Source organism: Protobothrops mucrosquamatus, unplaced genomic scaffold (genome assembly GCF_001527695.2).
Source record: "Protobothrops mucrosquamatus isolate PMUCROS unplaced genomic scaffold, P.Mucros_1.0 scaffold_38, whole genome shotgun sequence".
Taxonomy (NCBI): Eukaryota; Metazoa; Chordata; class Lepidosauria; order Squamata; family Viperidae; genus Protobothrops; species Protobothrops mucrosquamatus.
In genome coordinates, this window is record NW_015386114.1 from 478979 (window position 1) to 505038 (window position 26060).

The 26060-nt window shown below is 43.8% G+C and overlaps 2 protein-coding genes across 2 annotated transcripts in view; one reads left to right on the top strand and one right to left on the bottom strand.

Moving 5' to 3' along the window:
• The window catches only part of ATP2C2 (ATPase secretory pathway Ca2+ transporting 2), a 31658-nt gene extending 13778 nt beyond the window's left edge, over positions 1-17880 (top strand). Inside the window, exons 13-27 of the mRNA XM_015810516.1 lie at positions 2095-2192; positions 2473-2574; positions 3846-3935; positions 5880-5981; positions 6792-6948; positions 8290-8460; positions 9190-9287; positions 9381-9431; positions 11076-11242; positions 12249-12317; positions 12823-12939; positions 13681-13828; positions 15120-15215; positions 16659-16800; positions 17229-17880. Coding sequence (XP_015666002.1) covers positions 2095-2192; positions 2473-2574; positions 3846-3935; positions 5880-5981; positions 6792-6948; positions 8290-8460; positions 9190-9287; positions 9381-9431; positions 11076-11242; positions 12249-12317; positions 12823-12939; positions 13681-13828; positions 15120-15215; positions 16659-16800; positions 17229-17347 — 1727 coding nt within the window. The 3' untranslated portion in view covers positions 17348-17880. The remainder of the gene's footprint in view (positions 1-2094; positions 2193-2472; positions 2575-3845; positions 3936-5879; positions 5982-6791; positions 6949-8289; positions 8461-9189; positions 9288-9380; positions 9432-11075; positions 11243-12248; positions 12318-12822; positions 12940-13680; positions 13829-15119; positions 15216-16658; positions 16801-17228) is intronic.
• Positions 17881-18051: 171 nt separating this feature from the next.
• MEAK7 (MTOR associated protein, eak-7 homolog) lies at positions 18052-24650 on the bottom strand. The gene is made up of 7 exons (XM_015810579.1): positions 24480-24650; positions 23083-23313; positions 22625-22769; positions 21521-21961; positions 20953-21071; positions 20077-20256; positions 18052-18669 (listed from the first exon to the last, which is right to left on the bottom strand). Exons 1-7 carry the CDS (start codon positions 24648-24650, stop codon positions 18544-18546), a joined length of 1413 nt encoding a protein of 470 aa, XP_015666065.1. The 3' UTR covers positions 18052-18543.
• Between the last annotated feature and the right edge of the window lie 1410 nt (positions 24651-26060).

Below are 26060 nucleotides of genomic sequence, written 5' to 3' on the forward strand. Positions count from 1 at the left end.
TTTAAAGTTTCTCATTCATCTTCCAAGTCCTCGTTATGAATAGGCTGTATGTAGCTATTGTTGAAACCTATATTCATTTAAGATTATCATATTGGCTTAAATTTCTGTTTGGGATATGTTAAAATACTTCTTGGTAAAATATGGGGGAAATTTTTCATTAGTAAAAATACTAAAGATCTTCAAAGCTTGGCTTTACATTTCTCCAGAGACTTGCTTTTGGAAAGGGAGGGTCAAAAAGTGGATATGCCAATAAAAAAAAATCTGAAAAAGGAGAAATGTTCAGATATAATTTTTTTCTTCAAAGTTAATTTTAGTGGCATTCGTGTATAAAAATATTGCATTCATTTCTTTCTCCTTTCTGCTCAATTTCTTTTTTTAATTTCCATTTATCTTCCGTCTTCCTTCCTTCCTTCCTTCCTTTCTTCCTTTCTTCCTTCCTTCCTTCCTTCTGTCCTTCCTTTTGCAATAAAACAATAATATATTCCTGAACAGCCATCTGTTAGACATTTTCAGGAAAAACTGCTATAAGATGAAGCAAATGAAAACAGACAATATACTGGGTGTCTCTGGCTACTATACATTAATTCCAGGTACAGAAATGAATTAGTGCAGGGCTTTTCAATCAGTGGTACGGGTACCACCTGTGGTACATTGGCACCTGGCAGGTGGTACGCAACCATCCTAGAAAAGTGGTAGCGGGGGAGGGGAATGAGCTGAACTGGTGGCAGCACCGCACAAGCCTGAGCGAGAGACGGCTGGAGCTGCAGGGCTGTCAGGGCTCAGCGGAAGCGCCAGGATCAGCGCCAGGCTCCAGCTGGAGCTTGGTGCTGATCCTGGTGCTTCTGCTGAGCCCAGAAAAAGCGCCGATCAGCTGGAATGTTGCAGCATCTCCAGGGTCTTCTGATTTACATTCAGATGCTTAGCAACTGATTCATATTTATGACGGTCACAGTGTCCCAGGGTCACGTGAAGTGGCCAAAACCTGCTGCAACCACCCAGCAGACGGGGGGAATAAAAACCAAACACCCCCCACCTGACCCCCACTGCCAATCCTCAACAGAAATGCTCACAACAATGAAAACTTCAGACAGGAGGAAGAGCGCTGCCAGGTGGGTAGGCAGGTGTCTTGCTCAGCTGTGGCTTAAGGAGCACTTTTTTCAGTGCCATTGTAACTTCAAACAGTCACTAAGCGAACTGTTGTAAGTCGAGGACTATCTGTACTTTCTCACTTTTTTCCTTTTGGGGGGGGTCATCAAGTTTTTGACACCTTGCTAGGCGACTGGTGGTACTCGGATATTGCTATATCCTAAAAGTGGTACAATGGGTGAAAAGGTTGAAAAGCCCTAAATTTGTGATTCCTCCTCATGATTTATTCTTAAGAAGTTATCTTCTATTAGTTCAAGCATTCTGAAAAAGGCAAGAGATAACAGCTCTTCAGATTCACGTTGGAGAAGGTTAGATGAAGGAGATAAAATTAATAACATTTTTCTAGCACAGGTTGAATTGATGGCTGCTGGCTTAGGTGGTTTTTAAATGTTGGCAGACATAATCATGGAAGAGGATAAATCTTTTAGATGGCCTCTGATATGAGAAGTGGCTTTTTTTTTCTGGTGGACCTTCTGAAGTTACTTGGATTGTCACCCTAAGGCAGAAAACATTGGCTCAAATAGATAATGGAATAACAGAGTTGGAAGGGACCTTAGAGGTCTTCTAGTCCAACCCCCTGCTCAAGCAAGAGACCCAATACCATTCTGAAGAAATGGCTGTCCAGTCTTTTCTTAAACACCTCCAGTGATGGAGCACTCACAACTTCTAGAGGCAAGTTGTTCCACTGATTAATTGTTCTCCCTGTCGGGAAATTTCTCCTTAGTTCCAGGTTGCTTCTCTCCTTGATTAGTTTCCACCCGTTGCTTCTTGTCCGGCCTTCAGGTTGACCCCCTCTTCTTTGTGGCAGCCCCATTGATATTGGAAGACTGCTCTCCTGTTACCCTTAGTCCTTCTTTTCATTAAACTAGAAAACTAAATCTTTAGCATTTGAGGGGTCTCTTGTTAGTTACTAACATAGACCCAATATGGACAACCCTTTCTTCTCAGGCTGTTGCAACGTGATCTGTTCTGATAAGACCGGAACTCTGACTACGAACGAGATGACCGTGATTCAGCTTGTGACCTCTGATGGATTTAAGGCAGAGGTACTCCAGAATTTTCCACAGACATTTGTAAGCTAGCAGTAATGGGTTTAATCTTAGCTATTCTTATCTAAGGTTTTAGCTTTGATTGGAAATTGTCCATGCAGGTTTTTTGTTAAATGCGGTTCATACGTCTCCTACCCTGATTTATGATTGCTTAGAGATTGTTCAATTCTTTAAATCCCAGAGAATTGCCTCCTAATCAGGACTTTCTCTTTGTAATGTAGATAGAAATGGTTGGCTGTGTCTTTACGTTCCTTATTACTGATTTATATTCTTCCAGGTGAGTGGAGTTGGATATAACAGAGAAGGAAATGTTTGCCTTTTACCATCTAAAGAAGTCATCAAAGGATTTTCAAACATCTCAGTGGGAAAACTTGTGGAGGTAAATTATTTGATTACTTCAAATAACAGGTTATTCCCCTAACCTGTTGTTATTAATAACAACGCCTTGAAGGATGAAAACAAACACAGCGTTTCCAGAAAAACAGAATGCTGCTGGTGAAGTTTCATTTCCCGTTCTGAGGCATGCATAAATATTTTTATTTGCTTATAAAAAAATCATTTCTGAGGCTTCTAGGGCAGCTTCCAAAAAATCTTGAAAGACCTTTAACAATAAGAATAGGATAAAAACTTGAACAGGGAGCAAAAGGCATGAACTGAGCATCTGCTAAAAGTCCATGTTGAATCGTCTAAATCTCAATAAAGGGGAAATTAATAGTTTGAAAGTTCTGCCCACAAAAATGGTTTGTCCCATAAGGGATGACATATTTGCAGTGGACAACATATTGCAGTAGAGATCACTGGCTATTCTTCTTTTCTTAGGAAGCTCATTTAAGTAAAGCAAAATTTCATGACACGCAAAATGCTGGTTTATTGGAGGAAAGTTAACTTTCAAGGCTATAGAGCTGGCTCATTGGCTTTGGGGCTCATCCCTTGGGTCAAACTGAATGCAGAGCTGATATGTTGTTGTTGTTGTTAGTTGCGAAGTCGTGTCCGACCCATCGCAACCCCATGGACAATGTTCCTCCAGGTCTTCCTGTCCTCTACCATCTTCTGGAGTCCAATTAAGCTCATGCCTACTGCTTCAGTGACTCCATCCAGCCACCTCATCCTCTGTCATCCCCTTCTTCTCTTGCCCTCAATCTTTCCCAGCATTAGGCCCTTATCCAGTGAGTCCTTCCTTCTCATTAGGTGGCCAAAGTACTTGAGTTTCAACTTCAGGATCTGGCCTTCTAAAGAGCAGTCAGGGTTGATCTCCTCTAGGACTGACCGGTTTGATCGCCTTGCAGTCCAAGGGACTCGCAGGAGTCTTCTCCAGCACCATAGTTTAAATGCCTCAATTCTTTGGTGCTCAGCCTTTCTTATGGTCCAACTTTCACATCCATACATTGCAACTGGGAAAACCATGGTCTTGACTATACACACTTTTGTTGGCAGGGTGATGTCTCTGCTTTTTAGTATGCTGTCTAGATTTGCCATAGCTTTCCTCCCCAGGAGCAAGCGTCTTTTGATTTCTTGGCTGCAGTCCCCATCTGTGGTGATTTTGGAGCCCAGGAAAATAAAATCTGTCACTATGAGAGAAAGCTGATATAGAGGAGGTGATTCATTCACCTCTTTCTGTACTTCCTAAAAGTTGAAATGAAACTTTTGTAGGCTGGTTGTGTGGCCAACAATGCAGTGATCAGAAAGGCAGCGGTGATGGGACAACCCACGGAAGGAGCCCTCCTTGCCTTGGCTATGAAGGTAAGGTCCTTTACTGTGATTCCTAGTCTTATTAATTTTAATTTTCATTTGGTCTTGTTTAATCTGAAAAGGCAGGGAAGCAGCACCTTGCTGTACTGTGATTGTCAAGATAGGAGAGAATTATTTAACATATTCTAACTTTCTAAGGATTGTACGATTAAAAAAACCAATCAATCAGGATAGCAGTTGTCTGCATATTACACAGCCCTACCATTTCTTCTTAATGTCCCTTCAAAGATCTGAAATTTAGCCAGTTAATCATACACACGTGCTTCCGCATGCACACACACAAAATATCCAAAGAATAGGAAAGATGCCGCAATCCTGACCCCAGCCACCACTTTTGTTAGATCGTTGACTAGAAACATAGGATCCTGGGAAAAACAGAAGTCTTTTAATAAAGGATAATTATTTCCAGAAGTATAGCTGTGATTGAAAGAAGGAATGTAGCACTGGAAAGATGGAGAAAGACAAAAGCCTTGGCGGAAAACTTAAGACAGTGATGGCGAACCTTTTAGAAACCAAGTGCCCAAAAACTGGCCCCACCCCTGCTCCATCCCCTGCCCCCACCCCACCTGTCCGCAGGGCCACTCACCATCTCCAGGGCCCGCCGCACATCGCCCAGGCAGCCCAGCAGCGCCATGGTGGCCACGTCCTCTGCCCACGCCCCGCAGCATCAACTGTGTGTGATGGGGCGTGAGGGCAGAGTCTTGTCTACGCTGCCTGGCTGCCATGTCCTTGGCTGTGCTGCTCTGCGTGGGCCACCCTCGGGGGCAACTCTCCTCCAGGGGGGCTGCTGGTGAGGAGGGGGTCACACAGGGAGGCAAGGCTGGGGCAACGACATGTGTGCCCACAGAGAGGGCTCCGAGTGCCGCCTCTGGCACCCGTGCCATAGGTTCGCCACCACTGACTTAAGACATCTTAATGTTGACTCTCCAAGCCCCTGAGATAGACCACCTATTGAATTGTCCTCTTCCTGTAAGCATGAATCACTGGAAAAGGGGGTAACATCTCATCTCAATACTTTAATTCACATCCAGATCTAACCCAAATCATTTGAGGGGTCCTTGGTGCTTTCTGAGCCTGGCTCTTTTCTTGCAGATGTTTCATTACCCATACTAGGTAACATCATCAGTGCTAGTTACCTAGCTTGGGTAATGAAACATCTGCAAGAAAACAAGCAAGCTCAGAGAGCACTAAGGAACCTTCATTTCAACCCTGAGCTACAAATATCCTCCTTTATTGCTACCATTTGAGGCCCATGGAGCTCAGTGGTGTCGTTTGAAAAATTGATGAGGGAGAGGATAATGGCTTCTCTTCCTTCTCACTAAAGTTAGGTTTAATCTAGGCTTCTAGATAGGCTTTGCCATGAGGGTCACCTCTACAGCTATTTAGTTATGGGCACATTCATCCCTTGTCTGCCACAAAGAGAGGAAAAAAGTGGCAGAAATAGGAATGGAATGGGCAAACTCTCCAGAATGTCACGGTGGTGGTACCAAACCAATCTGGAGCATCATGGATGGTCATGCTCTGGTAGAACAAAAGAGGCCACAATCCTTGGTGGAAGCTGGAGAGATTTAGAAAATTGCCACTCCCCAATTCTCCAGGCATGGAAATTGTGTGTTGCCAATTAACAGAGGTGAATCCACTGGCAGGAAGGTGACCTAACTGGGAACACAGTCTGCTTATATGTTTGCAATAAAGGAAGGCCGATAAGGAACTCGAGCCTTCAAAAGAAAACTCAGTCTAAACAGCCCCCGTTTGATAACCTTTTCCAAAACCCAATGTTGCAGTTCAAAAGCAACACGGAAATTTGTTGCTTAAATATTCAGCTTTTGATCGGAGAGGTGTTGATGCAATTTTGTCTTAAGTCTACTGTAGGGCAACCAGCACTATGAGTAATGAATTCACAGTGACATTCTGTCCTTCTCTTATCTGCTGTAGATGGACCTGGATGATACAAACGATACTTACTTGCGGACAAAAGAGATTCCCTTTAGCTCAGAACAAAAATGGATGGCTGTGAAGTGTGCTTTGAAAAATCAGGTACAGAAGAAACAATTCTGCTTGTTTTAGTTGTCTCAAGACCAAGCTTAGAAACTAAAAGAAGAAACCATTCACGTAGGAATCTGTTTTAGTTAACGGCATGTTGTCGCAGTTATATCTCACCATTTCCCTCTTTCTAATCCTCACAACTCCCTTTAAGGAAAGCTCAGTAGAGTTTACCCAACATTACTCAATGGCCTTCCAGGCTGGGTGATCCAGGGGTCTTTTCAAATATGGTCCTTTCTCTCACAGCTGCTTTTTCAAAAGGCAACTGGACTGTTTTTTTTTCCTTCAGGAAGAAGTTCTGCTCCTATGCTTTGTGTTCCTCTGTCCTTGTGGGATTCAAACCACATCATAAACCCATGTCAAATAAACTACGCCATAGCTTAGCGTGAAGGTTCACCTCACGGCTATCTCCGACACATGCCAAGTTGGAGAAACAAAATATTTCCTTTGTTAATATGGCACAGTATGCCATGTTTTAAAGATATTATGTATATAATAGAACCAAACCAACTAATTAATTTAGGATATAGAAGGGTCAACATTTCTAAATGTTCTCCTGGTTGTGTCTATGGAGATTCTCAGTCATCCAGGTCATGGTTGTCCCAAAGATGCTTTTTCAGGAGGGAATGGAAGCTGTCTGCAAGGAGTATAAACCCTTCCCTTCCCCACCATCTGGTCAGAGCCAAAGAAGCTTCTTGGATGAGAAGCGAAACATCTTCGAAGAAAAGCAAGGAAGTCCAGTTGCCTCCTGAAAAAGCACCTTTGGGTTCTCCTAGTTGTATTTTCCACCTTCTCCTCTCCCAGGATCAAGAAGACATCTACTTCATGAAGGGGGCCTTTAAAGAAGTGATGCAGCATTGCACCATGTTCAACCATGGGGGGATTGCTCTGCCCTTGACTCCCCAACAGAAAGCTTCCTACGCCCAAGAAGAAAAGGCCATGGGTTCCCTTGGCTTGCGAGGTCAGTCCATGCCTGTGCCTCATTTTACCCCAATCTGACGTGCTCAACAAATTAAGATTCTTGAACAAAACTGAAGTCTTCAACCAACTAAGGAAAACAGCTCCATACTAAGGATAGCATTATCAAAAAGACCCCTCCAGGCTCACAAAAGCTCTTTCAAAGAACATTTGGAGACAGGGATGTGAGCAATGGAGGAAACTGAGATGGATGACCAGGATATTTTGATTATGAACGATGCTATGGATATGATGGACTACAGTGAAGTGGTAGTTTCCTAGGAAGGAAGGAAGGAAGGAAGGAAGGAAGGAAGGAAGGAAGGAAGGAAGGAAGGAAGGAAGGAAGGAAGGAAGGAGCAAATTCTAGGCAGAGGGGTGAGACACGAAGCAACCTGGCCCGGGGCTGGATCAGAGGAAGAGATTTAGAATAGCCATTCGCTATAATCTCCCAGGGTATTGTCAGGTGCAAAAAAGCAGGGCCACACATTAAGTTCCAATTAAACTGATGTATTGCTCATGTCTATGGACAGGAATCTAGTCAGTCAATGATTAGAACATTTTGCACTAGCTAAGGGTTAATGGAATTTAAGAGGGTTAGATTTAGTCCACTTGTGGGAATGTTGAGACTCTAGGCTGATTCCTCTCTTGACTCTGTTCCCAGGCTCTGCCATTCATTCTCATAAAGGCATATCTATAAAAGTGAGAGTAGTAATTGTTTAATCTGGCAAGATTCTGTCTATTGTGCGTAAGCAAATGAACTGAACATTGGCTGGGTTGTTTCATGATGTTCTTGAGCTAAGCCTGACAATTTGTTTACATTTACTCGTATTAGGGATTATTATAGTTGAAACTTTATATGCTATTGTTTAATTACTATGGTGATTGAAATGTAGCATTGACACTGTGTTTATATTACTGCTGGGTGTTTAGCCTCATAACTGAAGCAACCTAGAAGCAGTTGAACTAAATAAATAAATCAGTGCTAGCTTCTTCCAGAAATGGGACGTGAAACAGCACCTCTTACAAACATTGTAAATTTAGTGGAAGGTTCTCATAGAAAGAAGTAGTAATTTTAATGCCCTGACCCTAAAAAGTTTATTTTATAGGCAAGAGCCAAAAATCTAGAATGTACTTTTTTTTATTTGGATGGATAAACAAATTGGAAGACAGCCCAACTGAATTAAGAGGGGTCAAACATGACCTATTAGCAGGAGAATCACGTTGCAACGTTCTGTACCAACTGCATTTTTCCAAACTCTCTAGAGGCCACTTCCTGCCAATAATGTAAATGGAAAGTAATATGGTATGGTCCATTGTTATTTTCAGTCTCCTTTTCTCATCTTAGTGCTTGCCCTGGCTTCTGGCCCAGAACTTGGCAGATTAACGTTTCTGGGTCTAGTCGGAATCATTGATCCTCCACGAGAAGGCGTCAAAGAAGCCGTTGAAGTGCTCAACGACTCAGGTGTAGCTGTGAAAATGATAACTGGAGATGCCTTTGAAACAGCTTTGGCCATTGGTAAGCAAGACATGAAATGCAGCCATTTTTTTAAAAAAAAAATGAGACTGTCCCATTTGCTTTGATCCTTACTTTGATTTACTCTTAGATATAGATGAAGCTGGGCTGAAGGATTCAGGTTGGACACAGCAAGGCTGTTTTCCTCTAATCTAACCCACACAATACTATTTTCTTAATTACAAACTGCTTTACGCTGCTCATTTAACAAGTCAGAGATCATCAACCATTTGTCATTTGCATCATCTGATTTCATTCAGAATTCAGAAAATGCAGATCTCTTTCCCCTCCCTTGCCAACTCCAAAGAAGTCACATGTCATGGTCCTGCAACCTTTTGAGAATCCAACGGCAAGTTAAAACTTTGCACGATCCTAGCTTTATTTTTATTCTAGATTTCCTTCTCTGAAGTTCTGAAGAAGGTTGCATGGATATTTCTGTCCAAGAACTCCAATGGAGTTAAATCTGGCTCCAAGCCAACATCCTCGGCAGATCCCTTAAGATCATTTATTGGTTCCTTCACTCAAGAGATGCAGCCAGAGAATCACAGACCAAGAAAAAGGCTAGAGGTGTCCAGAACACCCCACCATGGAAAGTCTCAGAGGCCGTCCAATTTTGAAACACTAAAAAAATGCCCCTTTTGAATCATAACGAGCCATTTTTTCTTCCATGTACGTATGGTTTGTATAAGTTAAATCTGTTATTATGTGCTTAATGCGTTTCTTTCATTGCAGGGAAGAATATTGGTCTGTGTAATGGGAAAATGAACGCTATGTCTGGGGAAGAATTGGAAAACATTGATGACTCGGTGCTGTCTTCAAGAGTCAAAAATGTAACGGTGTTTGAAGGAGTCATGAGAATCTGATGTTGGGCAACTCTTCTCAAAGCCATGGTCTCACATACATCTCTTCTTCCCCTCCTCCAGGTTTCCATCTTCTTCCGAACAAGCCCCAAACACAAAGTTAAAATAATAAAGGTACCCTTTCGATTGTACTCTAGAGGGCCATAATTTTTCCCTTCCTTACTATGGATTCTGCTTCTTGGTGATCTCCCTTTCACATTCATTGTTGACTGCAGAATAAGATCCTACTGAGATTTCATCCTCCTCCTTCGTTCTTCTTGCACTCCTTCCGACAATAAAGGTCTACTCATTCTTTGCTGACAATCAGGAGGAAGGGACTGTCTCTGCCTAGCTATTCCAATAGTGAAAAATGAAATAATTCCAAACTAGCAGTGATGGCGAACCTATGGCATGGGTGCCAGAGGCAGCACTCAGAGCCCTCTCTGTGGGCACGGGCGCTGTTGCCCCAGTCCTAGGCCTTCAGCTGGGTTTTATAAAACCTTTTCACTTTAGGCCTCCGCCTAAAGGTTCAATCAATCAATTTCAACTTCTCGCGGGGAAAAAAAAGATCTTGCAAGGTTGGAATTGATTGAACTTTTTAATCCCACCCAGTCTGCCGTTAGCACCGCAGCCATGCCCAGCCAATGGGCCATACCCACCCGGCACCCGACGATGCATAAGTGGGTTTTGGATTGCAGTTTGGGCATTCGGTCTCTAAAAGGTTCGCCATCACTGCAAACTAGGGTGTATTTTTATCACTGATTTTTTCCTTACAAAACTTGAGACTGGATCTTTTAGTGGTAACAAAATCAGACTGTTGCTCTTTAGTTGGCCAAAGGAAATTTCCAACTCTGTTCTGCTTCCTTAAGCAATGAATCAACCACAAACTGCAGGCAAAAATAGACTGAACTTGTTAGTAAAAATATACTGTGGCCTTGATCGAATTATTACTGTTTTCTTTGCCCAAGGTGCAAGTAACCTTTATTTGTTGTTGATCTGAGTCTTGTGGCTTCTTGTGGTTTAAAAGGAGCATGGTTAATTAGCTCAAAAAACTCCCAGCAGCTAATCCACAAACACCTTGTTCCAGTTTATGACAATCATGAAGGGACAATCAGATAATCATTTAAACAGACCTGGATAAGCACCCATTGGGCAAATGTGGGATTAAGGCATCAATACGAAGGTGGTTTAATTTGTGTCTAGCAATTATCTTTGCATGAACATTTATCCTTGGATTTAATCTCTGTAATCTCTGATAAGGAGGTTTCAGCAGATCACAAATCTTACTTTGCTTTAATTGCAAGAATTAACGCTTACAGGTTTCCAAAAGCCGACTTTAACATCTGTGTACATTTTAGCACCAATAACTTAAGATTCCCTACTCTGAACATTTAGCTCTTTTCTTGATAATAAATGCCCTTGACTTGTGACCATTGTTTAACAATCATTCAAAAGTGTGTGGGGGGGTGTCACATGATCACCCTGTGTGACTTTCCCAGGGGCTCTTGCCAAAGTCAACGAGGGTAGCTGGATTCTCTTAATGACCGTGTGATTCGTTTAACGAGCACAGCAAAAAAGGGGGGGCATAAAATTGGCCGCAACTTACCCTTAAGGACTAACTTGCTTAGCAGATGTTTTGGCCCCAGTTGTAGTTGTTAAGTCGGGGATGACCTGTAATTTAAGTCTGCTTCGTTTTTCCAAAGCAAAACTTCCGTCTACTTACCTAAGAAATCCAATCAGGCGGATGCCGAGGCTTAAACTCTTCTGTCATTTCTGCAGGCTTTGCAAAGGGCAGGGGCCATCGTGGGCATGACAGGGGACGGCGTGAACGACGCCGTGGCTTTGAAGTCTGCCGATATTGGGATTGCGATGGGACGGGCAGGCACGGATGTCAGCAAGGAGGCTGCCAACATGATTCTTGTGGACGACAATTTCTCAGCAATCATGTAAGTGGTTCATCCCGGAAATGTTTCTCCGACACACAAACACACACAATTTCTGGAATCCTTTGATGTTACCAGGCACCACCACACAGCCCACTGAGCACTCCTGAGTGTACATTCATGCCCACTTCTTCTACTGGGGATGAAGAGGGTAGAATTGGGGGGGGGGAATGAAATGATGGAGGCCAACTGCTATTAGCAATAGCAATAGCACTTATATACCGCTTCACAGTGCTTTACAGCCCTCTCTGAGCGGTTTACACAGTCAGCACCTTGCCCCCAACAATCTCGGGTCCTCATTTTACTGACCTCGGAAGGACGGAAGGCTGAATCGACCTTGAGCCAGTCAGGATCGAACTCCTGGCAGTGGGTAGAATTAGCCTGCAATACCACATTCTAACCACTGCGCCACCACGGCGCTCTGTTAAAGTTCCCACTGACTCCTGGATGAAGGTAATAAAACGGAGCCGGTATCAAAGGTTTTGTACAATTTTCTGATTTACATCCCTAATACAGGTAGTCCTCGACTTACGAGTTGCAATTGAGCCCAAAGTTTCTGTGGCAAAACGAGACAGTTGTTCAGTGAGTTTTGCCCCATTTTATGATGTCTCTTGTCCAAGTTGTTAAATGAATCACTGCAGTTGTTAAGTTAGTAACTTGAATTGCTAAGATAATCCAGCTTCCCCGTTGACTTTGCTGGTCAGAAGGTTGCAACTGAAGATCCTGTGATCATGGAGATGCTGCAGCGGTCGTTACAGTGTCAAAATGGTCATGCATCACTTTTTTTTTTAGTGCCATTGTTACTTCGAAACGGTCACTAAACAAACAATGGTAAGTCGAGAACTACCTGTATTGAAGATCTGAACAGTGTGCGAAAAGGTCCTGGTGTGAAAAGATCTCTATTCAAATTAATATATAAATAAAAATGGTTTACAAAAAAATGGATGATACTCTGTCTGAGCTTAACTATTTATATCCGAGTATGGAAATTGTGTTTTGTTCCCAACAGACACGCCATAGAAGAGGGGAAGGGCATATTTTACAACATTAAGAACTTTGTTCGATTTCAACTCAGCACGTAAGTCATCACTGGATCCCAAGAATGTGATAAAGGGAACTGGGGTTATTTAAAACTTGGAAATCATAAATATTAAACGTTAAATTTAAATATTAATCAGAAACTAAAAATTGGGAAAAACTAACCAGGACATTGATTGTCTAAAAAGATTGAATGTTAAAACAATTAGGATATGTACTGTATAACATAAAAATTATTGATAAATGTAAGAAAGTTATTTTTATTTAATCGATATATAGTAAGAATTGTATTAATTTAAATATGAGACAGTAAATACTAAGGGGAAAAGAGAGGAAACATTTAATGTAATAGTTTGAGACCTGTACTAAAGTTATTTGTATGTTACTGAATTATTGACCAACTCAGTCGCCACGTTGCTTTTCAAATATTTAAATGTAAAACTAGAAAATCGATAAAATTTTCTTTAAAAATGCAACTGAGGTTGTTTTCAAAGAGGAATGGAGAATGTTGATTGTTTTTTGTCTTTTACTTTTCCTCCTTTTAGGAGCATCTCTGCTCTAAGTTTAATAGCTCTGTCCACGATATTCAATTTGCCAAATCCACTCAATGCTATGCAGATCCTATGGATCAATATCATCATGGATGGTCCCCCAGCTCAAAGGTGAGCACCCCCGTATGAAAATTAGGACCTTCCCATCCCCAAATCCAGATCTGATTCCTTTCTACTTCTCCCACAAAAACTTAAATATACAATTAAAGCAGAAGTTGAAAATCCTTGTTTGAAATTGGATATGAAAAGTGACTTTGAGGGAAAGCTGGGTGACACCCATCCTTCCACCAAACTACAAATATACCAAAGACAAATATAGGCACGCAATATTTGTACAACAATCAGCTCTTTTGAAATGAGAGTTTACAGAACTACTATCAAATCTTTCTTTTTTCTCAAGAATTCAGATGATACTGATAGAAGAGAATATTGGTAGCTCAGGATTGAACTGTGTGTGTGGGGGGGTCCTTGATGCTCTCTGAGCTTGGTTGTTTTCTTGCAGACGTTTCATGACCCAACTAAGTAACATGAACAGTGCGAAGACTATGCTGGAACTGATGATATTACCTAGTTTGGCCATGAAACGTCTGCAAGAAAACCACCAAGCTCAGACAGCAAGAGCTCTATGATTAAGATGATACCTCAACTTATTTTCTTCATAAATAATTATTTCAGTTATTTCTAAAATTCTCCCAAGTTTAGCACTGTCCGTATTTAGTCTGGTGTAGTCCATCCTTAGGGACTCAAATCCTAACCAGGGTGATTTCCCTAGTAAATATAAATAAGCAATTAGTTTGTGTTTGTAAAACAATGTCTTCTTTATTATTATTATCATCCTGGGATCGGAAACAGTTTGGGTGTTGAGCCAGTAGACAAAGATGCCATCAAAAAGCCTCCAAGAAACACCACCGATACAATCCTCAGCAAGTCTCTGATTCTAAAAATTATACTTTCGGCAACCATTATCATCGCGGGGACCATGTACGTCTTTTGGAAGGAGGTGAGATTCTAGCAGATCATCACAGACCATCCCTGGTTCCATCATTCTTTGTTGACACAGTTCCTGTATTTTCCCTAATATGCACCTTTCGTTGACGTGAATTTTTTTTACTCTCTTAATACATCCAACTCAGAGATTGAGCCTTCGCTACTCAGCTCTGGATTTGCATTCAGGATGAGGATGTGCAAATTGGCTGAATTTAAACATCCAGACCAAAGTTGTTGTTGTTTTTAAGATATACAAATTACTTTGTCAGTAGCCTTTAGAATAGAATTGAGATGGAAGGGACCTTGAAGGTCTTCTAGTCCAGCCCCCCACTCAAGCAGGAGAACCTATACCATCTCAGACAAGTGACTGTCTAGCTTCTTCTTAAAAACCTCCAGTGATGGAGCGCCCACGATTTCTGGAGGCCAGCTGTTCCACTGGTTAATTGTCCTCACTGTTAGGAAATTTCTCCTTCATTCCAGGTTGCTTCTCTCTTTGATCAGTTTCCAACCATTCCTCCAGGTCATGGTTGTCCCAAAGGTGATTTTTTTTTCCAAAAGGCAACTTGGCTTCCTTGGTTTCTTTCTTGGAAGATGTTTTGCTTCTCCTCCAAGAAGCTTCTTCGGAACTGAAGATGCTTCTTGGATGAGAAGCTAAATGTCTTCCAGCAAGAACGAAGACAGTCCAGCTGCCTCTTGAGGAAGCACCTTTGGGATTTCCTGGAAGACGTTCCAGCAGTTCCACAAAGGCCCCGCACCCATTTGCACTACTCAGGTGACCCCAAGGGGTGCAGAGAAACCTCCAAGCGGCCTCAGTGAGTCTCAGAGAGAGTGCTAATGACCAGATGACTGCAAGGATATAATTACTACTTCCATCCTCCACCATTCAGTCAGAACTGAAGAAGCTTCTTGGATGAGAAGCGAAATCTTCAAGAGAACAAACACAGAAAGTCCAGTGGCCTTTTGAGGAAAAAAAAAGCCCCTTTGGGAGTTTTTGCAGGTGGAAATTGGCAGAGTGGCAAAAATGGGCACATTTGCTGCATTCGGCCTTGACCAATCTTCTGCTGGCTTGTCTGTCAGCAGGTGTAGATTTATGCCCATGCTGTTTATATACTTTGGCACTACTACTTTCCTTCTAAACCTTTTTTTTTTCAAAAGAAGTACAACCTGTTTTGAAGGTGATTGTGACTTTACCAACAAAAGGTTCGTTGTGAGGTGGGAGAGCCTTCAGTATTCATGCTGACGCTCGGGTTTCCCCCCCTCCTCCTCTCTTTGATAAATACATTTTTACCACGTTGCCTTTCCAGATTCCAGAACGTGGCATAACGCCCCGGACAACTACAATGACTTTCACTTGCTTTGTTTTCTTTGACCTCTTCAACGCCCTGGCTTGTCGATCTCAGGTGAGAGTGGAAGCTAATTCTGCAGAATCCATTGATAAAGAAAGGAACGTGCACAACGTTTTAGCAAGAGGCAGCTTAACTTTTGTTTTGCTTGGGAAGNCTTACTGTTATGCTGTTCTCCCATTTTCCAGTCGGAGGAAAACAATCTCTGCTTTTTTTTCCTATGAGTAGATCTTACTGAAGCTAAAATACTGTGTGTGTGTGTGTGTGTGTGTGTGTGTGTGTGTGAGAGAGAGAGAGAGAGAGAGAGAGAGAGAGAGAGAGAGAGAGAGAGAGAGAGAGAGAGAGAGAGAGAGAACGTATACGTGCACAAGCATGCATGCATGTAGATACACATACATACATATAAGGTTAAATTGAATAACTATAAAGTTACAGCATCAAAATGTATATTCGTGCAGGCACAACAACCAGCTTTAAAGTAAGAATTCCATTTTTTTTATTCGCCTGTTAAGTCTCCAACATCTTCTAGAATGGTTTTTGCTAGAAATGCTATTACGGCACAATGGTTATAACCCTGTTTTCGGTAAACCCGAAGGCTGCTGATTGGAAAAATTAGGAAAGGTGTATTATTTACAGAGGCAGAGAGAAAGAGACAGGGAGAGAACGTTTCCCAGACTCTCTTTTTTCACTCAGTGCTGTTTCTTTTAATAAGTCCTGTTTCAAGTGTTTTTCCAGTCATTTGAGGTAGAAGATTTCTGGGGATGAAATAAAACTCTTGGGGTGAATGGGTAGCAAAGCACCAGCAAAATCGGACAGGAACACTCAAGACAGTGTACTGGGAGTGGGGGAATAATTTAAAGTCAAAGCAAGAACAATTTGCTTTGCTATCCTCACTTGCTACCCTCAACAAAGAGTCACTGTTTCTTCGAAAGAATTTGAACAGGAAACTGCTACGTAATTTTATTTTGAATCAGTAAAAAAAAGTGAAAAGTCATGGTTTGCTTCACCTTGGCTGATAAGTAAACCATAATCTACTGCAGCCCTTTACTGTACTAAGCCATAAACCGTAATTAAACAAGCATGCTTAGCTTTATATTACAAAGTAAACCAAGCAGATTCTGGTTTGGTAGGATACATGACCCGGCTATGCACATTAAATATGTGCATTTAAGATATCTGAAGGGTTCTTTTTTTTTTTTCCCTTTTAAATACAAAACCACAAATTGGCAATGCAGGAGAAATACTAAATTCACTCAAAATTCTCTCCTTGAACTTCCTTATTGATACCAACAATAATAAGAAAAGCCCCTGCTTTTTAAAAAATACCTGCATTGGCATTGCATTGATTTGCTATCGAATACGTGATACAACCCAATCATCTGATTTGCTAAAAAAAATAAATTCTGTTTTGGAAAAAACCAGGCTGGGCTCATGTAAGGAAAAAAAAAAAAAAGACCAAATGACTTATTGAATGATCTGATCTTGCTCTTTCCCCTCCAGACGAAACTGATACTAGAAATCGGCCTTTTCCGAAACCGCATGTTCTTATATTCTGTGCTGGGATCTATTTTGGGTCAAATGGCCGTTATTTACATCCCTCCGCTGCAAAAGATCTTCCAGACAGAGAATTTAGGCCCGTTGGGTAAGTCTCAGAGCTACCCTTTCGAAGGAGGATTTCAATCTTTCTAAATAAAAAAGGTTTTAAGCTCTCGGTTATAGATTGTCAGGGCCCTAATAACACGGTCTGCAAAATTCAGCTCATGAACATCAGGAATGGAAGGAAGGAAGCTGTACATCTTTTCTTTTCAACCAGCCGAAATGGCCACCTTCAAAAAACGTTAATCATGAAAATTATGAGGTTCAGGGGACACATCTCCTCTGGGAAAAAGTTCACCGCCAACCCTTCCATTTTCATGTCAGCATCTTGATGGCTCCCATTAACTGTGAGAAAGAAGTCCTTCAAAATGCAATTCCAATGGAACAGGGAGATGATTCTCAGTGGCTAACCGATGCCTCCTTGATGTTTTGCTGTCCATGTTTAGTAACCCTTTCATTTCCTTCTCTTGACAGACCTGTTGTTCCTCACCACCCTCGCGTCTTCTGTCTTCATCTTCTCGGAACTGGTCAAAACGTGCGAGAAATATTGTTGCAGGTCCAAGCCAGATCACAAACCGCTGGAAATGGTCTGATGGCACAGAACGGCGTGAGGGAAAAGACCCTGGGGCATGGGGCAAAGAGAGGCTGCCAAAGGGACGGTCAAATAAGAGGCAGCGTAGCCCTCAGCTGGACTGGGAAAGGGGTTCAAAGACACCCTGCCTGGTTTCTTGGGCTGTAAAGGAGGCGGCAGAAGATCTGTATGTCCAGGCTTGCAATGTAGCCTCACAACAAAGTAGAATTAGCTCATCGGATCCTGGTTCCTATCTGGTTAACCTGGCGTGGCTGGAACCTTGCCCTCAATTTTTTTCAAGGGAACGGTCGGATTCTACAATTCTACAGTGCTACCTTGGGACTATTTGCGTCTCTTCTACATCTCTGATTGCCCCCAACTCTATCACAGACCGATCCATTGTTATTGTTTTTAATCACCAACCATCCGGTCCTGCAAAAATGATGCCTGGATTCTATCTAGTCATCCGACAATTGTGTTCCCCCCCCCTTTCAAAATTGAGGAATTGCCTGCTTTTATTTATTTTAAGATGTAATAAAAACACTTGTTAATAAAGTCTGCCTTGGTGTCTTCTGGGGTGGGGTCAATGGGATATTGCGATTTTGGTGTTCAATTAGGATTTTTAAAAAAAACAGTGGCTGGATTCACACATTAACAGTCTGTTGGTTTTGATGCTCCATGAAGCTGGAAATTCACAGCCAGTCTCTAAAAAAGACTTCTGCTGAATCTGATCCAATTGTTTATATTGCTGTGATTAATTCAGATATGAACTCCTGATTTCCAGATATGGCACTTCAACAAACCCAAAATACGTTTTTATGCAGCATTTAAATTGTCCCAACGAAATACGGCTCAATTTGCATAGAAGACGTTGAGTTTTGAGAACTCTGTGAGTGAACTGGGATCCCTCCAAGGAATATTAATCTGGAAGTCCCCTTGGGGGGGGGTCCCCTTGAGCCCAAAATAAATGTGAATAATGTGAAAAGAAGAAAAAGAAGGTCCTGAATTTAGTACAATACACGCCCAATCCCTGGAAAGGAAAACCCTGAAGATAATACGTCCAAAGTTCGTAAAGACACCAATTGTTATTTAACGGAATCTCATCACATTTAAAAGATGGGGCAACGGATACCGACGTGTGGAAAATAGAAAGCTCGGAAGGTGTTCCAGCAAAATCCTGGTCAGGCTTGGTGGGAAAAAAATATCTGAGATGAGACCTTAATTGTCTCCTTCTTCATCTTCAGGTGGTTCCCGAAACCCATCACTCTGGCGGCTTTTCCCCATCATCTCTAGCAAAGCTTGAGCCTCGGGATCGGTGTCTAAGATGCTCTTCGGACCTTTTCCCTAAAGCCAAACCCAGAAGAGAAATTGGGGGAAAAACTGACACAACCACAGCCGAAGGTGCGCAGATCTGGTTTGCAACCCCCTCTGAGCGATTGTGTTTGTTCCTGAAACTTCAGCTAAGGAAGTTGGGTGGATTCCTTGTTCGTCCTACCGCTTGGCACACATGGAAAGGTTTTACTTTGACCTAATCAGTGAAACAGGTTAGGTCAGATGAGAAAGCAAATTTATGTTAGTTTCTGACTGGTAAGTCTCTTGAAGCTGGGCCATCGCGGGGGAGGAAGGAATCAAAGAGCACTGGGTTTTTTTCCCCAAGTTGTTCAAAAGGAAGAGAAAATGCAGCTGCTAAGCCACAGATCAATATATACACAGCCGCCCACTTGTGTTAAGATCTTAGAAACCGAACTCCTGAGAATTTAAGAGTCAATGTCCTGTATTAGCCTATTTGCCTTGCTAGGAGTGGAGCTGCATGGATGGAATATGCAGTGAATACGCACAATACTAAGCCCAGGTTAGCAAAACACCTCAACAGGCTACGGGCAAGCAAGTCAACCCTGTGCTGACTGAAGCTGATGGGCTGGTTCACCCCATGAGCCAAGGGCGAGATAAACCCAATACGTTCGACCACAAACTACCCCTTCACATTGATTGATTGATTGATTGATTGATTGACTGTTTATAAAATGTATAGGCCTCCCATCCTACCTCAGGGTAATCCTGGGCAGCTTACAACGATAAGCTTTAATTTAAGTTGATGCCTGTGGTGCCAAGTTAGGAGGCAGCTAAACAGGGCTGGACCTGGATAGTAGGTAAATAGGAAACCACCAAGAAATCCCAGGCCTTTTCAATCCATTCTGATGGAGGAGTAGAACATACTCTGATAAATCCTCCTTGTTCTTGCTCAAATGGTATTCCCTAACCTAGGAAAGCAAAGGGCCTGCATATTCAAGAGTTGCTTTCATCCTGGAAAAGGCCAATCGGAGCTTACATCCTCGTGGCAACAGCAACCACCTGCCAAACAGGCTCGGGTTGAAGTCAGATGTGCTTAAGGAGGCCTCTCTGATTTCCCCACTTCCTCTATTCCCTGTCAATCATTCTGTCTTCTGTTCATCCTGTTTCTCTCCCATGGGCCGCTCAGAGACACCAAGGACACCACAGAGCCCCCAAGACCTCTCCCCTTCTTCTCTTCCTAACTTGGTCATGTGTTTGGTTGACTTCCATGCAACCCATCCTGAGGACCTTTCCCATCTTCTGCTGCAGGACCCTGTCAGCCTCCCCCCAGGTGCAAACCAGAAGCCCAAACGTCTGACTCATGGATTTCAAGCCCTACTTTGGGGCAGGTAACTCCTGGCCCAACAGGAAGTTTTTATCAGCATCTAAGGTGGCTTTGCTTGGAACGACAAGACTTACATTTTTGGCTTCAGGAAAGTCTCCCACAGCCCACACCTCCATGGAATCCAGTAGGAAGTTCTCCTTGGCCGACAGCTGAGGGCTGTTGTAGGTGGTGCACCGGGGCTTGGCTTTGCTGTGGCCTTGCCCATAGTTACTGTCCACCCAGAGGCCAAAGTATTCGTGTTGCCCTCCCATGCCCTGGAAGGAAAAGGAACAGTCTAGTGTAGAGACGACAGACATGCCTGTGTTGGGGTAAGAAAAGGTTGGAGAATGCAAGAATCCAATCCATGGGGACACCTGCAGGACCAATTACAGAGGTGTGAAAAATGGTCATAAGTCCCTTTTTTTTCAGCGCCGTCGTAATGCCGGTTGCTGAATGAAATGTTGTAACTTGAGGACAACTATAATCTATTTTTTTATATATATAAAAAAAGAGCTAAGCGCAAAAGCCCTCTCCTGTGGCTGGATGCACTTCGAAAATGATTGGGAAGAAGTACTTTGGACCTCTGCTACTCATTACAGCAGCCTGTCTGGAAACCACATCTGATTTTTGTGGAAGTTAGGGCACCTTGTTCTCACACTGGCAAGGGTGCTGGAAGTCACAGCCGAGAGATGTGCCATTTGGGCAAAGTTCAAAATGAACCTTTTGATTCAGGGGTCTGTCTCCAACCTTGGCCCCTTTACGACTCTGTGGACTTCAACTCCCAGAATTCCTCAGCCAGCATGGCTGGCTGAGGAATTCTGGGAATTGAAGTCCACAAGTTGTAAAGACGCCACGGTTGAAGACCTCCGTTTTGACGCCGTTTCAAAGCATGCGTAGCTGTGCAAGCCATCGTGGATAAAAGCCTTGGGGGGGCCACAGCAAACCAGAACGGACCACCATTTGTTACTCACAAGTCCGTTCGGCATGGTCTGCTGCCCGTGGTTGAGGTACATGTAATGGTTATTGTAGCCACTGTAGGTGAACACGGCGAGCGAGGGAGAAATGGAAAACAAAAAACATGTGTTGTTTCCTGTAAGTGACAAAGGAAGGAAGAGTTAGGGACCAGAGAGAGGAATGCAGCAAGATTCATCCCAGCAGAGCCCTAACTGGAAAAAGTTAAGCTGCTAGTCCTCATTCATTTCCCATTTTTTTTCTCCTAATCTTGGGGGGGAATCATAAACTAAGAGAAGACTGCCACCTAGTGGATAACGAGAGCTATTACACTCTTTGTATGCATGTGTATTATCTACGTATTTACCACTAAAACTCTCAATGTGAGCTATCTGTTTGTCTGTTTGTACCCTCAAGGGACCCCAAAAGGTGCATCAACATACTTAATCAACATATTTAAAATCCACTTAAAGGATGCAATGAAATGGCTGGGAAAATTATTTTATGTGGTCTAATTTATGCATAATTCTGCAGACCGGGGGGGGGGGCAACTTTCTTTCATCTCACCTTGAATTTCAAGACCCTCACCTTGAAACTGGGGCTTCACTTCCCAAGAGCAGGAGGCAAACCCGCCAAAGATGTAGCCGTCGGTGTCCTTCAGGACCAGAAGGCAGGGGCCTCTGTTGACAATATGGCCGCACAGCTGCGTAAAGCTCTCCCCGTGAACCCGGGAGGTGAAGAGAAGCTGCCACTGATCCCGAAGTTCAGAAGGCAGGTGGGCATTGAGGTAGATGATGGAAGGGACGTCCAGGAGGCTGACGAAGGCCGTCCCTTGCAGGCCTCGGCATTCCGGCAGCAGATGGAGGATCTCGTTGGCTTCGTCGGAGAGAGGCTGGAGGAGGAGCAGGCCCTGCTGAAGCACCACCTTGAGGAAGGTGGAGATCTGTGGGACTCGGAAAAGCCAATCTTCAATGCTGTTTTGGTCACAGGTGGCATCCAAGACAGAGGCTCCCTCCATCTTCTTCCCCTCTGAAGCAAGAAACATAGGTTTGGCCAGGGCCAAATCAGAATTTGGAAAGAGGGAGCCTACACACACCACACGCAACCCCAAATGATTAGGCTTTTCTCAACTTCGGCAACTTCAGCTCCCAGAATTCCCCAGCTTCAGAGTGGACTTGACTTAAGGCCATAATGGACCCTGGAATTTCCACCGTTAAGTCAATTGTAAATTGAGGTACCCCCACGTGACTCGCCTGATTTTTGCACTTTTTCTTTTTGGGGTGTAAAGTGAATGCAGCGGTCGTAAAGCAAACACCCGTTATTTGTTCCTTCTGGTGTTTTTTTTTTGTTTGTTTGTTTTGCCAGAAAACTGGTGGTAAAGACTTAAAATAGACAAAATGTTTCCTAAAAACCACAGGGGTGGATTGGGTGTGCTGCCACCGAAACTCCAGAACTGGGTTGTAAATACCTTCGGATGTCATAACCACTTAACAACGGTGGCAAAAAAAGGTCGTAAAATGGGACAAAATTCATTTAACTATCCTGCTTAGCAGCGGAAATTTGGGGCTCGTAAGTCGAGGGATGTAAGTCAGAAAACTGTACGAAACAACGTTTGATACCGGCTCTTTCAGACTTCCTATGAAAGCCTTTGTTGTACGTCCTGTTTTGTTGTACATCCCAGGTCACACTCACCTGCAGATCTCAGCTCAGAGACCAGCTGAGTAGCCAAGGCTTTTACGCTGGCGATGGAGTTATTCAGCTTCTTTGGCTTCCACCCTTTCAGCAACTTCCTGTAGTTTAGCACGTGAACCACAGAGCTGATCAGGTCCCCTGCAAACTTCAAGGAAATAAGGAGGGTTTTTAAAGGCGTCGGATGGTTTGCTTCTGAAAAGAAATCCTCTCATAAGGAGCGAAAACTGCTTATCTGAAAGGACGATGGTGATTTTATGACGTTTTTTTTAACCTTCATATAACATTTCACATGCTGTATTGTCCACATACTTTACACCAGCTCTATATTTGTGTCGGTATGTATACTGTGCTTTATTAGCGTTGCGTTATCGATGACCGCATGAGAAGAGGCCGTATGCTGAATGAAGAAATAAACCTCACCTTTCCCCTGAACGCAAACAAGGTGTTGGTCGACTTACCTCTAGGATCTGGCTTCCCTTGACGGTCTTCTGAGCATCTGAGACCATCTTCAGGACAATTCCACACTTTTCCTGGGCGTTGCCTTTGAAGAGGGTGGATGTAAAGACCACAAACTGCTCCTTGGCCAGCCACGTGCTGGGCTCTGGGGACTGGTGGGTCTCCTGGATGCTTCTCATCCCACTGTACAGCCTCGTAACCATGGATGGAGGCAGAGCGTCCTTGACGTAGGCCTGGAAAAAGTACCAAAGGCATCAAGGGAAATACACCCAGTCCTCGACGCTTCGTTTAGTGACTGCTCAAAGTTACAACAGCACTGAAAAAAAGAGACTTATGGCCATTTCTCACACTTGTGACTGCTGCAGCCTCCCCATGGTCAAAATCCAGACGCTTGGCAACTGGCTCCTATTTATGACGGTCACAGGGTCCTGGACTGCCACATGATCCTATTTTGCGACCGTCTGACAAGCAAAATCAGTGGGCGAAACTGGATTCACTTAAACCAGGGGTGTCAAACTCAATTTCATTGAGGGCCGCATCAGCATTGCGGTTCCCCTTGGGGGTGTGTGGCCAGGGTGGGTGTGGCCTACTGGGTGGGCGTGGCCAGCTCTACATCGTTCGCGTCAAGGGTGCCTGTGGGGGCCTGGGCAGGAGTGGGACAGATCTGAGGGTCTCTGGCAGAAGGGGGTGGGACCGGGGCAAGTGCCAAGGCACGGTCCATTTCTTCATTCCTCACAAAGGGTGACCCCTCCCCAGCACGCACCCAGGGGGCGGGGCCAACGCGGCAGGGGCTGGTTCCTCGCTGTTTCTAGACGGCCTTGTGGAGCTAAGACTGAATGCGTCTCAGCATAGATGGCCACCACAAAATTGTACATTGGCTCCTGGCCGGCCTGGACCAAGGCAGCGGCGGCCGTTCCCTCCCTGTTTCCAGGATGGCTTCACGGGCCACATGAAACCACTTTGCAGGCCGCATCCGGCCCCCGGGCCTTGTGTTTGACATGTCTGACTTAAACAACTGTGCAACTAATTTAACAACTGCCGGGATTCCCTTCACGGCTGTGTCACGAAAGGTTGTAAAATGGGGCAAAATTTACTTCACAATGGTCTCGCTTAGCCACAGAAATGTTGGGTTTAATGGTGGCCGTTAAGAAGTAGCAGATGAACAAGACCCTAGAACAGCTACTCTGACGTGGGCCAGAAGCCAAGTCACGCCCCTACCTACCTCACAGGGTTGTTGTTGTGAGAAAAAAGAGGAGGAGAAAGGAGCATTATGATGTTGCCGCCTTGAATCACTTATAAGGTAATAAAGGCAGGGTAAAAAAAAAAATCTAATAAATAACCGAATTACAGGTAATCCTCGACTTGCGACTGTAAGGGAGCCTGCCCATTGCTCACTTACCTTGAGTGCTTCAAGGCTCACCCTGGTCTGTGCCTTTTTCCCCATCTTTACGACGACGGCTTCCTCCGCTCCAGATAAGGCGCTAAAAACGCCGTCGATGTCGGCCACTTCATCAGAAAGAAACCTGGAGAGGTGTTTCTGGTAAGAGCTGTTGCTTTCCACGTTGCCCATTTTCCTTCAGCCGGCGGTGAAATCCTGCCAGGAATCGGGAAAATAAAATAAAAAAAAATAAGGAGAGGCAAGTGAGCAAAACAGCAGCCAGCTCGGAGGGACTCAGCCCTGCGAGGGCATGGGGGGAATCAAGCAGAGGGAGAAAACAGTGGGTTGCAGAGGGACACCGAGATGGCCTTGAGAGAGGTATTTAGTAGCCTTTAGGTCAACACCAGACTAGTCTGCAAAGGAAGGAGGAAGTAAAGGAGAAAAGTGGAGATTGTTTTGCCCTAAGGAGGAGAAGGGAGGGGAGAGAGAAACTCGGTCAGGCTTTCAGGAGTCAAGTTTAATGAAGAGAAGGACGAGGGGGGGACATGATTGCAGTCTTCCAATATTTGAGGGGCTGCCCCAAAGAAGAGGGAGTCAAGCTATTCCCCAAAGTGCCTGAAGGCCGGACAAAAAGCAACAGATGGAAACTAACCAAGGAGAGAAGCAACCTGGAACTAAGGAGAAATTTCCTGACAGTGAGGACAATTAACCAGTGGAAATGCTTGCCACCAGAAGTTGTGGGTGCTCCAATACTGGAAGTTTTCAAGAAGAGAATGGACAACTATTTACCTGAAATGGTATAGGGTCTCTTGCTTGAGCAGAGGGTTGGGCTAGAAGACCTCCAAGGTCCCTTCCAACTCTGTTATTTGGTTATGTTACGACTGTTATTAAATCCTGCAACAACTACTACAACACGGAGTCCTTGTGCAACCCATTTCCTTGACCTGAGCTACTTCAAAGGGCCGAATGAGAAATCGGAGGAGGAGGAGGAGAAAAGGATGTTACAAAATGAAGAGGCTTCTGAAAAGCTTCTTCTCTGCAAACCCCGACACAGCCAGAAAGCAATAAAAACAGAAAAAAGCCGGTAAGTTCAAGAGCTGCTTCTGCACAGGTGGTCCTCGACTTGCAAGCCAAAACTGGGACCAGAACTTTCCTGGCTAAGCAAGCAGGTTGTTAAGTGAATCGTGTGCCATTTTTACAACCTGCTAAGTGAACTGTTGAAGCTGCTAAGCGAGTCACAGGGTCACTGAGCGAATTTCTTCCACTGACTTTGCCTGTTGGAAGTGGGGAAGGTCGTAAAAGGCGACAGTCTGACCCCGGGATGCTGTTGTTTGTCACAAAGGGGAAATTACAGCTTGTCCTCGATTTAACAGTTCATTTAGTGACTGTTCAAAGTTATAACGGCGCTGGAAAAACTGACTTGAGACCATCTTTCACGGTTTCAACCTTTGCAGCATCCCCAGGATCAGGTGATCAAAATTCAGACGCTTGGTAGCTGGTTCATACTTATGACGGTCCCAGTGTGTCACGTGATCCCTTTTTGTGACCTCCTGATGGGCAAAGTCAATGGGGGAAGAAGCCGGATTCATTTAACAACCAGAT

What these genes read in the sequence shown, in the direction of transcription:
- MEAK7 (XM_015810579.1), bottom strand. Translation starts at nt 24,650, where the DNA reads ATGGGCAACGTGGAAAGCAACAGCTCTTACCAGAAACACCTCTCCAGG. An exon ending in TGAGCCTTGAAGCACTCAAG is followed by an intron (nt 23,314 to 24,479) that starts GTAAGTGAGCAA and finishes TACTTTTTCCAG; the next exon opens with GCCTACGTCAAGGACGCTCT. An exon ending in CTCTGAGCTGAGATCTGCAG is followed by an intron (nt 21,962 to 22,624) that starts GTGAGTGTGACC and finishes TTCTTGCTTCAG; the next exon opens with AGGGGAAGAAGATGGAGGGA.